Consider the following 13,290-nt stretch of genomic DNA (forward strand, 5'->3'; position numbering starts at 1 on the left):
AAAGGGGCCGGGGGCTGGACAGTTTGAGGCCTCGCCTTAAAGGGACGGCCGCTCAGTTTTCGTCGTCGCGGCCCCGCCAGCCCTACAGGGGGGGCCTTCAGGCTTGTCGCCCCGGGGGCGGCGCCGGCTCTCTGGGCCTTGGCCTTGGGGCAAGCCAGGGGCCAGCGGATCCTGTCTCAGAGAGGAAGCCGGAGCTCTCCCGTCCCTGTGCAAGCGCCAGCTCCGCGCTCGCGACCCCGGGCCTGTGGACAGGCCGCGCCGGGCCCCGCCGCCTCCGGATGCGGCGCTGAGGGCCGTCACCATGGAGACGGCCGCGGCCCCAGGCCCGGGCTGGGCAGCGGAGGGGGAGCGGCGGCGCAGACGTTGCTCGCGGCGAGACCGTGATCGGGAGCAGCGGCGCCGCCGTGGTCCCGGCGGTGACGCGCCCCGGGCCTTGTTGGCCGCCCCGCGCGGCTCTTCATCCTCGTCGTCGCCGCCGCCGCCCGCCCGGCCCTGGTCGTCAGCTTCCTCGGGAGAGCGGCCTGGGGGCCTGAGACGGCGGCGGCCCCGACCCAGGCCTCGACCCCCAAGACCGCGAGCTCGGAAGCGGCCTGCCGGTTCGGGCAGCCGGGGAGAGGAAGAGGAGGAAGAGGACGAGGGGGCCGCAGACGACGGGGAAGCCGAGGAGGAGCCCGAGGAGGAGGAGGAAGAGGAGGAAGACTTGATCGATGGCTTTGCCATCGCTAGCTTTGCCAGTCTTGAGGCCTTGCAGGTGTGTCCTGATAGGGTTTGGGGGTCTTTGGGCGGAGGGTCAGAGGGCAGAGGAGGACACAGCCGTCAGAGTGCCTGGGGTTGAGGGGGCAGTGGTGACACCCCAAACCAGAGCAACCGGCTCCTCTGGCCTGGCTTCTGCCCCACCCAGGGTGGGAGGAGGTAGAGCTAGTCTCTGGGGACTACCTAAGTTACCCTGACTGAGAGGCATTTGACTAGCTTGGTCACCCTTAGAGAGTTGGGGAGCTTTTCCTTCTCCAACCACTTCAGTCCCACCTCCTCTTCTACAGAAGGATGCATCTCTTCAGCCCCCAGAGCGACTGGAACATCGGCTGAAGCATTCTGGGAAACGGAAAAGGGGGGGCTCCAGTGGGGCCACTGGGGAGCCAGGAGACAGCTCAGATCGTGAGCCTGGCCGGCCCTCTGGGGATAGGCCCCGCAAATGGCCCAATAAGCGAAGACGGAAAGAGGTGAGCCTGTCCCAGATCCCAGTCTTCCAAAATTCCTCTGTCAGAGTATCGTTCATGTGGATTGGTTTTCCATGAGCATCGAAACTGCCGTCCTGAACAGTAATCACGGTTTCTAAGAGCAGAGAGGAAGGCAGAGCCGACTGGACAGCAGCCCTCTAGTCCGGGCCGACAAGACAGACTACGGTCAAACTCACTTGCTTTGACTTGTGCTGTGTATACTACAAACATGCCGATAATGCAAGGACATCAAAGACACTTAGTTGAATTATAAATAAATTAGATGTCCCTGCCCTTCCCTCTAGCTGGTGGCAGCCTAGGGAGAAAGAAACAGTCGACAAGCAAACACCTAGACCATGTTGAGCAGCTGTACAAGGCAGTGATCTGGGAAAGATCTAGAAGTGCTGCAGAAACCCACATGAGGAAGCCACTCATTCTGTCTGGGGGATGGGCAGAGGGTTGTGGTTAGGGAAAGCCCCCTAGAATGTCTTGGGCCCCAAAGTAGACTCAGAAGTTTGCTGAGGAAAGAAATGAAGAAAAGTTGTTTTGAACAAAATGTAAGACGTGAGAACCTGTTATATTATGAAAGTGGTAAGAGGTTGGGAATGGAGGTGGGAAGTACCCGAAGAAAAAGCTAGAAAAAGTGGTTGAGATTAGATTTTAAGTGTCCTTGAATGCCTTGCTGGGAGTTGCGGCTTTATAGTTTCCTGGCCAGTCGGCCTCCCTTACCTCTGGACTCTGGTCTTCCTCAGGCTTTCTCCCGTCACTCTCTGGAAGCTGGATATATAGTAAGTGCTGTCCACCTAGCATGGCCCTTCCCTTCCCCTTGGGTCCCACTCCTCTTCTGTCTCCTGATGTCTCTCTCTTTCCTTCTCAGTGTGACGCAGAAAGTGATCTGGATGAGAGGGTGAGTGGGGCTGGAATTGTCGGGTGGGCATTGCTACCGATGTTAAAATAGTCTGCAGCTTACAGAGCCTGGACAAGCAGCAGACATCCTTCCCCTGAGTGGGACCATGGGTTGGTTATGTTGAACCAGGATTAAGTTCTGAGGAGGAAGGGAGGGGAGAAGGAGGTGCTGGGGTGAGGGGCGAGGCCACAGTGTGTGTCAGAGGACAGCTTTCAGGAGGCAGTTCTCTCCTTCCTCCATGTAGTCCCAGGGGTGGGACTCAGAGACAGCATCAGGCCTCCCGGCAAGACCTTTCCCTGCGGACTGGTCCTGCTGGCCTGGCCCTGTTGTTTGGTTTGGGTTTTTGTTTGGTTGGTTGATTGGTTGGTTTGGTTTTTGTTTTTCATTTTAGTTTGTGTATGGGTGTTTTGTCTGCATGTATGTCTGCATATCACCTGTGTGCAGTGCCTGAGAAGGCCAGAAGAGGGTGTCAGATCCCCTGGAGCTGGAGTCACAGACAGTTGTGAGCCTCCATGTGGGTGGTAGGAGTTGAACCTGGATCTTCTGGAAGAAGAGCCAGGGCTCTCATCTGCTGATCTGTTTCTCCAAACTTATACTCTTGCCCCTCCACCCGTTGTTTTTAATGGTGGGCGTGGCTAGGTAACCAGAGAACTGAAAGTTTGCCTATTGGTCTAGCGTCCTTCTCAGAGCCTTTGAAGCCTTTCCTAGCTTTCTCCAAGAGTCCAAAATGAGTCTGGAACTGAATGCTCCTCCCTCTGGCCATCAGGTCTGTCTGTAGAATTTGAGTCTTGCAGTGAGAGCACCAGACCATGGTTGATCAGTGTAGGCACTCATCCTGGAAGGGTCTATTTCAGTTTCCTTCCTCCCCCACCCACCTTTCAAGACAGGGTTTTTCTGTGTAGCCTTGCCTGTCCTGGACCTAGCTCTGTAAACCAGGCTGGCCTTGAACTCACAGAGATCCACCTGCCTCTGTCTCCTGAGTGCTGGGATTAAAGGCGTATACCACCACTACCCAGTCTATTTCAGTGTCTTATTAGTAATTTTTGGAAAATAATGTGCCCTTGGAGGTAATGTTCTACCTCTTTATTCCTATAAGTAGCTACATTTATATACCCTAATGTGTGTGGATTTTTTTCTCTTAAAGTTTTTAGACAGGGATTGTGGTGAGCCAGAGGATTGTAGTCCACCTAAGGGGTTGGTCACTATCCAGTTCTAGTTAATTATTGTCACATGAGAATGGGGTGGGGGGCCACTGTCAAAAGGCCCTTAAGTCTGTTTTAACAAGGACTCTCCAGATCTGAGAATATAACCAATTCAAAGATGGTGTAGAGTTTTGTTTTGTTTTGCTAATATTCACAAATCATACAGATTTCCAGGCCAGATAGTGTTTTTTAAAGATTATTTTATTAGGCTGGGCGGTGGTGGCGCACGCCTTTAATCCCAGCACTCGGGAGGCAGAGCCGGGCGGATCTCTGTGAGTTCGAGGCCAGCCTGGGCTACCAAGTGAGTTCCAGGAAAGGTGCAAAGCTACACAGAGAAATCCTGTCTCGAAAAACCAAAAAAAAAAAAAGATTATTTTATTAGGACCAGGCATGGTAATGTACACCTTTAATCTCAGCACTCAGGAGTCAAAGGCAGATAGATCTCTGTGAGTTTGAAGCCAGCCAAGGGTGTATAGTGAGACTCTGTCTCAAAACAAGCAAAAAGATTATCTTATTCCTTTTTAATTATGTATATGTGTCTATACAAGTGAGTGCAGTGCCTGCAGAGGCCAGAGGCATCAGATTCCCCTGAAACTGGAGTTACAGGCAGTCGTGAGCTATTTGACATGGGAACTAGGAATCTAACTTGGATCCTCCCTAACAGCAATACCAGCTCCTAACCACTCAGCCATTTCTGCAGCCCTCCAGCAGTCAGTCTTAGCTGACATAGCTTTGATCTGCTCTCATCTCTGCCATCCCTGCCTGGCATAGCAGATTTTTGGCCTCAGTGCCCCACTTCCTCCTTTAAGCCCCCTAAAGCCCACATTCCAGTGGATCATAGCTAGGCTGATGAAATAGACTTGCTACCACCACCAGTTCATAGCAGGCTCCAGAGGCTTAATAACCTACCCTTCCTCTACTTTCTCTCCCAGGTCTCCGATGATGACCTCGACCCTTCCTTTACTGTCTCAACCAGCAAAGGTTGGTCCTAAGGGCTGGGATGAAAGCATGAAAGGGACATGGGTGAGCATGAACCTCTGCTGAGCATGTCTACCATCCTGTCCTCACTCACAGCCTCGGGTCCTCATGGCACCTTCAATGGGAACTGTGAAGCAAAACTCTCTGTGGTCCCTAAAGTGTCGGGCCTGGAGCGGAGCCAAGAGCAGCCCCCAGGGCCCGACCCGCTGCTAGTGCCTTTCCCCCCAAAGGAACCACCACCTCCACCAGCCCCTCGGCCTCCTGTCTCATCCCCTACACCCTTACCAGCTACCCCCAGTCTGCCACCCCCACCCCAGCCCCAGCTGCAGCTTCGGGTCTCACCCTTCGGCCTCCGAACTTCTCCCTATGGCAGCAGCCTGGACCTCAGCACTGGCAGGTGAGTGTATAGGGTCTGATCTGATCTGCCAGAGCTCCATTCTGTGATTGGGACGTGGAGTGAGTCTGACTTGGGAGAGGATTCTGAGATTGGAAAGTTGGAGTGACATTGGGGAAAATAAATGTAAAGAGATGACTGCAGGGCTTAGCTGAGCCCTTTATACAGTCATGTACAAGGGAATTCAGTTTGTGCCTTTTCGAAACTGTGTTTGCTGGTGTGTAAGGCGCATCTGCTACAGATAATGTTGTTGGGAACATACTTGGGGAAATACTGACGTGATGGTTACCAGTGCTGACTTTGGTGTTGGTCAGACCTAGATTTAAATTCTTGCATTGCCTAAACTTACTGGCTATATGATTTTTGACAATCACTTGGCCTCTTTGAGCTCAATTTCCTCTTATGAGATGAAATAATAGTACTTTTTCTTAAAGCTGTTTTGGGGGTTGATTCTAAGTGAATGCAGTGTTTCCCAAAGTGTGTACACTCGTCATTAGCGGGACATGGAGTGATTTCAGGTCTTGGTTTGGTGAACTCTAAAATATTTAAAGTTAGCTGCTTTAGGAAAATATGATTAATACCTCAGCTTTTTGATTTAACATGTTACTGCTTAGGATGAGGGCAGAAAAAAGTGAGTTATGTTCTAGAAAAGGAATTGGTATAGTACAGATGGTTGCATGGCTACAGTAACACTGGGGAAGGAAGGTGATGCCACATGCTGGAGACCTGCACTGGCTCCTAAAGCAGAGGCCAGCAGTTGCCCCACATACAGTAAGTACTCACTAAAGGGTAAGCAGAGTTAATGACACTGCTGTGGGTTCCTCACTGTTGTTTGTCGTCGTCATCATTGTTATTATTGAGAAAACTAAGGCTCAGAGAGGGGCAGTGACTTGCTCAAGGTCACCCAGGGTGTTCGTGGCAAGACGGGCATAGAGTTCAGGCTACCTGATTGACAGGACAGGATAATGTGGTGCTGCTTCCGCTGTCTGAGGGTGGGAACTTTGGTGGCCCATTGTAACTAAGCATCAAAATGAATGTTCTGTTCTGTGCTGTGCTTTAGTCAGAAAAGGGGAAGTCAATGGCAAGACATGACAGAGGCATCTTTGTGAAAGCCAGATCTAAAGAGGAGAAGGGGTTGTTGGGTGTGGGAGGCATCTTATCCTGAGACTGGTTCTCTGCAGGGAGTCCCTGGGGGCCAAGTTCTACCATCTCCCATATTGGAGAACCAAGGCCACAGCATCACCCAGGCTTCTGACCCACCTCCTGTTAGAGCTAGCACCTCCCACCCCCTCACTCATCTCCCCACTTCTCTCCCCAGCTCTTCACGGCCGCCCCCCAAGGCCCCGGCCCCTCCCGTGGCTCAGCCTCCCCCCTCATCATCCTCTTCGTCCTCCTCCTCCTCATCTGCCTCCTCCTCGTCCGCGCAGCTCACCCACCGGCCCCCGACGCCCTCACTGCCCCTGCCTCTATCCACCCACAGCTTTCCTCCCCATGGGTTGCGCCCACCACCACCACCCCACCACCCCTCCTTGGTCTCCCCTGGCCCCACCCTGCCCCCACCCCCACCTCTGCTGCAGGTGCCAGGGCACCCTGGGGCCTCAGCCGCTAACGCCCTTTCTGGTGAGTTTGGGGTCCTGGCAGGGTGGAGTGGTGGGGGGCCATGGCCCCAAGCATGGGCTCAGTTGGCTTTGGCAGGGACCAAGGGCCTTTGGAGGGAGTGGCTCAAGGCTAAAGGGAAGGCCAGTCACCTGGGCCCAAAGAGGTTGACTTGGTGGCACCAGATATTAAAGCCTTCTTCCCCTCCCCTCCCACAGAGCAGGACCTGATCGGCCAGGACCTGAACTCTCGCTACCTGAATGCCCAGGGTGGCCCTGAGGTGGTGGGGGCAGGGGGCTCGGCCCGGCCCCTGGCCTTCCAGTTCCACCAGCACAACCACCAACACCAGCACACCCACCAGCACACCCACCAGCACTTCACCCCCTATCCCCCGGGCCTGCTGCCTCCCCACGGCCATATGGTGAGCTCCTCCTTGGGCTGCTGATGAGGCTCAGAGGCCTAAGGGAGGGTGTCTCCTGCAGGGGAAGGAGGATCCTGGGTCCCTGGCTGGCAGCTTACTCTTCCCTTCTCTTCCCTAGTTTGAGAAATACCCAGGAAAGATGGAAGGCCTTTTCCGACATAATGTGAGTGTGTGTGAGGGCGTGTGATGTGTGGGAATGTATGCATCAGTGGAGTTCAGTCTTCCACTCCAGAAGCAAGAGCCCTGAGCTTGGGAAAGCTCTTTGGGGGTGTTAGGGGGGATTCCAAAGATGGGTAGACCAGACCTGTGCTGCACCTCCATTCCCTGCTTGGACCAGTGCCCTTCTCTCCACAGCCGTACATGGCCTTCCCTCCCGCTGTGCCCGGGCTCCCTCCGGGTCTCCCGCCAGCTGTCTCCTTTGGCTCCCTGCAGGGGGCCTTCCAGCCCAAGGTGAGCTCCTGACCCAGAAACTACTACTTCCCATCCCTTACAGACATCCCGGACCCGTATACCTTCCTCCCGTCCCCAAAACTGTGTCTAGCCTCCTGCCCTTCCTTCTGGACCCAGGTTTTTGCAAAGCCACGCTCCCTCTCCTGTCCCATCACCCAGCTTAGTTTTTAGACCCTTTAACGTGGCACTGGCTCTCCTGTCTGACCCCTCCACTCCCCTTTCCCAGAACACGAACCCTGAGCTGCCACCACGACTGGGGCCAGTGCTGAGCGGGCTCCCCCAGAAGGGGGCACAGGTGAGGGGCCAGGTCAGGCCCTGGGGGAGTCGGAAGGTATATTGACTAGAGGAGGGTGAGTTCCTGGCTCTTCCCTGCAGTCCACCCTCAGGAGCCTAAGGAGAGAACTTTTCTAGAACCATCTTCTCGGGCACGAGGAGTAAAAGGTTAAGGACAGTGTCCCAAGAACACAGTAATGAATGGGGCAGTAGGTTTGTGTTTGGGTTTTGTTTGGTAGTACTGGAGATCAAACTTCGGGCTTCATACATGCATTCTACCACCGAGTTACATCTCTAGCAAGACAGTGGTTTTTGTAGTGGTTTTCAAATGTCAGTCACAGGATTCCCCCTACCCCCCAAGTGGCATCATACCAGGAAACAATGAAAAGATAAACTTATAAAGTGACCCGAGTCATTCCCCTGCTCCCCACGTGTCTCAGATGCCAGCGCTCTGAGAACACTGAAGAAAGTATGGAACATGTTTCCTGAAGGATAGACTAAGTTTTCTGACTTCCTCAAAAGGTTCCCTCCCCTAAGGATCCCATGCATGAAGCTGTTAGAGGACAGACAGACTGCTCTCTGGTAGAGAAACCTGTCCTACCTAGCCATCCCAACCGGGTACTTCCCTAGGGTCTGGCTCAGAAACCTGATGTGGAAGGAGCAATGCCTGGAGTGGAAGGAGCAATGGGAGGGGCTGTCACACTGCTGAGTGGTCTGAGGGAGCCGTAGTCTCAGGGAGATTGTGGGAAGGGTGCTGCTGTAGAGATGGGACACTCAGGTCAGTGAAGAGGTCTGAATCGCCTCCAATCTCTCCTTTACCATCCCCAGATCCCTGATCATTTCCGGCCACCTTTGAGGGTGAGTTTGGTGAGGATCTCAGGCTGCATGAGGCTGGGGGCTGGTTTCAGGGTGTTTGGCTGAGGGGGGTGGGGTCCTGCTTGGGAAAAATGAAGTTGAAGATGTGAAGGCAGCCAGAAGTAAACCAATAGAAAGGACAGGGCTTTGAAGTCACAACCTGGGCTTCGATAGAACTGGCCATGGGACCTTGGGCAAAGCAGTTGATCTCTCTGAGCCTCAGTTTCCTAGGCTTTAAGATGAAGCTGGTCATCCCTCAGTTGTAGGGATGATGTTGAGGATGCTGTGTGGCAAAGCTCAGCCCAGGGCCAGGCCTGGGATGGGTGATGAGTGAACATTTTTCCTTCCCTTTCCCTTTGGTCATCCTGGGGCGGCAGAAACCAGGAAAGTGGTGTGCCATGCACGTGCGTGTGGCTTACATGATCCTGAGACACCAGGAGAAGATGAAGGTACTGGGCATGGAGGGCTAGGGAGAGTGGGTCTGAGAGTCGGGGTGTCTGAACTCTGGGTAGTGACCCTCCACCAAGCTCAGAACAGTTTTAACAAGAAGCCTTTCCTCCTGTCCCCATCACTGCTGAGCGGTTTTGTAGCACCTGGGTTCTCTGCCCAGGTATTGGTGTGGTTAAAGAACATGCTAAAAGAGGTAGTAGGAAGTACCTAAGTCTCCTTCTGGTACTAGCTAGCCCTTGGAGGGAAACTAGGGGTAAGAGTGAGAGTCAGGGACAATCAGTCTAAGAATAGCATAAAAAGGAAAAAAATGGAGACCAGACCTAGCTCCTCACTGCTCCTCTCCCTATGTCCCATGCAGGGGGACTCCCACAAGCTTGACTTTCGGAACGACCTCTTGCCCTGCCTTCCAGGGCCCTACGGGGCCCTGCCCCCTGGGCAGGAGCTCTCCCACCCGGCCTCCCTCTTCACTGCGACTGGTGAGTCTGGCCAGCCCTCTCATAGCCTATAGCCTATGTCCACCTTGCTCCCACTCATCCTCATCAGAATCTCCCACTCTCTGCCCCAGGAGCCGTCCATGCTGCAGCCAATCCTTTCACAACAGCTCCCGGGGCCCATGGACCCTTCCTGAGCCCCAGCACCCACATTGGTAAGAACCAAGAGAATTTTGGGCTTCCTATGCCCTGTTCTTAGTAACAGGAAGTAGAGATGGAAACCAGACCTAAGAGACAACTCAGGTTGGGTAGATAGGATTTGATTTGCTCTGTGACCTTAGGCAGTCACTCTCCCTACTCTGGGCTGTGATTCCCTCTTCTGTGGAAAGAGTCTGGAAGGGCAGGATGGTTCCCACTCTGCTGCTGCTACTTCTGTCTCTGCAATCGCCAGGAACTGAAGACAGTGTTCCACCTGGGAGAGTGGAGGAGGAGGCTGTGCAGGCCTAAGGGGGAGAGAGCATGGTTATTGGCCTAGGGGACTTGAAAGTTTCTTGGGGTATAGGTAGGCAAAAAAAAAAATAAAAAAAGAGTTGAACCCAGATAATGGTGTTTCTGGCTAGAAGACTGTGGTTCCCATGGAGGGGTGGGCTAGTTAACTAGTTAATTCTGACAGATTAGGATTTGTGTGAAGTTAGAATCACGCTGAGAAGGTATTACAGATAGGGTGGCGCCAGGCTAGTAGTTTGCTATAGAATTGAGAGCTGCCAAGAGGTCTTGGATACCTGGAGTGGAGGTACAGATAAGAATTTGACTTTTAGAGTTAGAGGTGCCCCAGGCTGGTGGTACTTTACAGCTAGATGACTTTCAGCAAGTCACTCCACGTCTCTGAGCCTGTCTTGTCATGTGAAAGTGGGAACTGTCCTTTTTACTTAGAGATTGTAAAGGGGCTAAACAGCAGTGTCTGGCCTGGCACAAGAGCTGCTCCGTCCATGGTGTTATAACTGAGTCACTAAGAGCTGTCATACGTGCCCTTAATCCCAGCCCTGGGGGAGGTAGAGGGAGGTGATGTCTGTGAGTTCCAGGCCAGCCACAACTATGTAGCGAGACCCTGTTTCCAAGAACAAATACCAGAACTCTAAGCCACTAAGGGCTCCGGCCTCCTTACTGACCTGCCTCTTTCTCACCGTTTCTCTGGGCCTGCTCTAAGTTCTGACCAGTTTCCCTTTCCGCCCACAGATCCCTTTGTGCGTCCCACAAGCTTCGCCTCCTTGGCTGCCCTCTCCAACGGGGCCTTTGGAGGCCTGGGCAGCCCCACATTCAGTGAGTGCTGGGTAGGGTGGGAAGTGGGGGGTGGGCCTGTGACAACGGGCTGTATGCTCCTGCGGGGCCTGTGCGGTTATCTCTGGAGTGTCCCTCCTGGCCCCTGTCACTTTGTACTTCACCTTCTACCCAGACTCCAGCGCCGTCTTTGCCCAGAAAGAAAGCCCAGGAGCCCCACCAGCCTTTGCCTCCCCACCAGACCCATGGGGCCGCCTGCATCGCAGCCCTCTTGCCTTTCCTGCTTGGGTCCGACCCCCTGAAACTGCCCGGACACCGGGCTCAGACAAGGAGCGGCCTGTGGAGCGAAGGGAGCCCTCTGTCACCAAGGAGGAGAAGGACAGGTATGTCCTCCACGGGACTGCAGCCCCTGCCCCGCCCCACCCCACTGCAGGGCTGTCAGCCGCAGGAACTCCTTCATTCTGTCCCCTTGTGCCTGCCCCCTCCCCCACCAGGGACCTCCCTTTCTCACGGCCCCAGCTGCGAGTTTCTCCTGCTACTCCTAAGGCCAGGGCTGGCGAGGAAGGAGCCCGTCCAGCCAAAGAGTCTGTGCGGGTAAAGGAAGAGCGGAAAGAAGAGGCTGCTGCCGCCGCCGCCGCTGCTGCCGCTGCTGCCGCTGCTGCAGCCGCTGCCGCTGCCGCTGCTGCTGCAACCACTGGGCCTCAGGGCCTTCACTTGCTTTTGGAGAGGCCCCGGCCACCCCCTTTTCTTGGTCCTAGTCTGCCAGAGCGCTGTGCAGGCTTCCCAGAGCCAACCTGGTTGGCAGGGCCCCCACGCCTGGCCAGGCCACCGCGCTTTTATGAGGCAGGTGAGGAGTTGACTGGACCAGGGGCCATGGCTGCTGCCCGCCTCTATAGTCTAGACCCTACTCATTCCCTGCTATACAGCCGTTTGGCTCCTCCTCCACCACCTACTGCGACTCCAGGAACCCCTCACCTTCTCAGCAAGACCCCACCAGGAGCCCTTTTGGGAGCACCACCACCTCTTGTGCCCGCCCCTCGGCCCAGTTCCCCACCTAGGGCCCCTGGCCCAGCCCGGGCTGACAGGTGAGGAGAGGTGAGGGGCAGGGGCAGAGCTCCACCCCCTTTCCCCATTCCTTGTGACAAAGTCCTAGGGCTGAAGTTTTTAAGCCAGGGTTGGAAGGCAAAGGTCACAATCTCATGGCCATCTCTGAAGTCATGGACCTGGGAATAGAATCCCCAACCCCCCCACAAGGTCAAGTATCTTGTGGACTCTGGGGTCACCGGGAGGACAGAGGTCATAAGCCTCTAGAGAGAAGTGTGTGTGTGTGTGTGTGTGTGTGTGTGTGTGTGTGTGTGTGTATGTATGCGCGCATACACGCGCATGAGTGCATGAGGGGTCATTTCAGAGGTTATGGCTCATGACTTAAGGTGCACCAATGCCCCCTCTAAGGGCCTCTAGGCCCTTGGCCTGCCTCCCCAAGGGCTCACTAAGCCAGAGGCCAAAGTGCCCCCGCTCCCTTTCACCTAACACCCAAATTCCCATGCCCTCCTAGGGCTGAGGAAGGAGGAACTAAAGGAAAAGGGGTTCCATGTACATATTTATCACCCCTTCCACAAATCCCCCAGACCTTTTGTACATTTTTACAGGGGTGCCCCTCCCAACAACCCTCTTCCTGGTTAATTAAATCCTCAGACTGGTGCTGTGTTCCTAGCCTCTGGCCTCTCTGTAGGGGGAGGGTGTCCCAGGGGAAGAGCCTGGAGGGGACAGGCAGGAACCCAGGGCTTGACCCTGGGTATGTAGGGTCCAGCAGGAGGTAGACCAACAGGGAAAGGGACCTGGGATCTAGGCTGGAGGGAAGGGCAAACACTATTTGGCTGTCAGCCCAGGTTCCCCCAGACTTGTTCTATTCATTCTGTGTGGCCCACAGCTCTAAAAGGCTCAGCCTTCAAGCCTCAGACTCCTCTTATGGCTCAGTCCCTACTGCAACCACCCTATCTCCAAGTGCCCCCAGGACTTCTGGGCCCTGTTCCACAGAACCCTGTCCCAAACTAAGGGAGAGGTGGCCAGAGAAGGTCACCATGAAACACACACCAAAGAAGGGGGTTGGTTCAGGGGTGGGCAACACAGGCAGCTTCTTCAGCAGCCTCCCAGCAGCAGCCCCAGCCTTCCCAAAGCAGCAGCACCTCCAGGCTGGGGCCCAACTAGAAGGCAGGGCTCAGTTTAACAAAACCGGAACTTTGATTTTTTTTTCCCCAGTGGGGCTTATTCTGTAACATGACTTGCGAATATTTATATAAAAATGAGTGTTACAATGAGACACCCCCATCCCCTGGCTCCTCTTTCAGTCTGTGTGAGTTGTCTGGAATGGGTTGGACTGGGTCCTAGAATGAGGAAGGAATGAGGATAATACTGGCCATGTCCTGATGGAGGGTTTTTCCCTCTCCCTCCTACCTGGGGAGCTCTGCCACTTCTGAATGGGTGAGTTGGTTAATGATGGGTGTTGACTTTTTAGATTCAAACAGTGCAGAAAGACATTGAACCATCCACAGGGGTAGTCACTATCAGTTATTTGGTGTGTGTTCTCTTTGTGTTTATCTGTGCATACATGTTAGAAAGACCCATAATTTTCACAGATTATCATTTTTGCCAAAACAACATTGTCACTACAAACACATGAACATAAAGTACAGAGGGAAAGTACCTCATAATCCCAGCTGAGAAAACCTGTTTAAAAAGCCAGCTGTATGGCTGGGCATGGTGGCGCACGCCTTTAATCCCTGCACTCTGGAGGCAGAGACAGGTGAGTCCCTGAGTCAAGGCCAGCCTGGTTTACAA

At 54.2% G+C, this 13,290-nt stretch overlaps 1 protein-coding gene across 1 annotated transcript; it reads left to right on the forward strand.

Annotated features, from left to right (window-relative positions):
* The first annotated feature begins 43 nt into the window (after window positions 1-43).
* On the forward strand, window positions 44-12,772 carry Fbrs (fibrosin). Its single transcript, XM_006977048.4, has 18 exons — window positions 44-751; window positions 1,041-1,220; window positions 1,970-2,005; window positions 2,095-2,124; window positions 4,259-4,307; window positions 4,401-4,701; window positions 6,017-6,318; window positions 6,513-6,715; window positions 6,834-6,878; window positions 7,070-7,165; window positions 7,392-7,460; window positions 8,267-8,296; window positions 8,671-8,742; window positions 9,102-9,219; window positions 9,309-9,389; window positions 10,411-10,494; window positions 10,628-10,835; window positions 10,947-12,772. The coding sequence occupies exons 1-18, from the start codon at window positions 302-304 to the stop codon at window positions 11,539-11,541; spliced, it is 2,949 nt and encodes a 982-aa protein (XP_006977110.4). The 5' UTR covers window positions 44-301; the 3' UTR covers window positions 11,542-12,772.
* The last annotated feature ends 518 nt before the right edge of the window (window positions 12,773-13,290 follow it).

Source organism: Peromyscus maniculatus, chromosome 1 (assembly GCF_049852395.1).
Source record: "Peromyscus maniculatus bairdii isolate BWxNUB_F1_BW_parent chromosome 1, HU_Pman_BW_mat_3.1, whole genome shotgun sequence".
Classification (NCBI taxonomy): domain Eukaryota; kingdom Metazoa; phylum Chordata; class Mammalia; order Rodentia; family Cricetidae; genus Peromyscus; species Peromyscus maniculatus.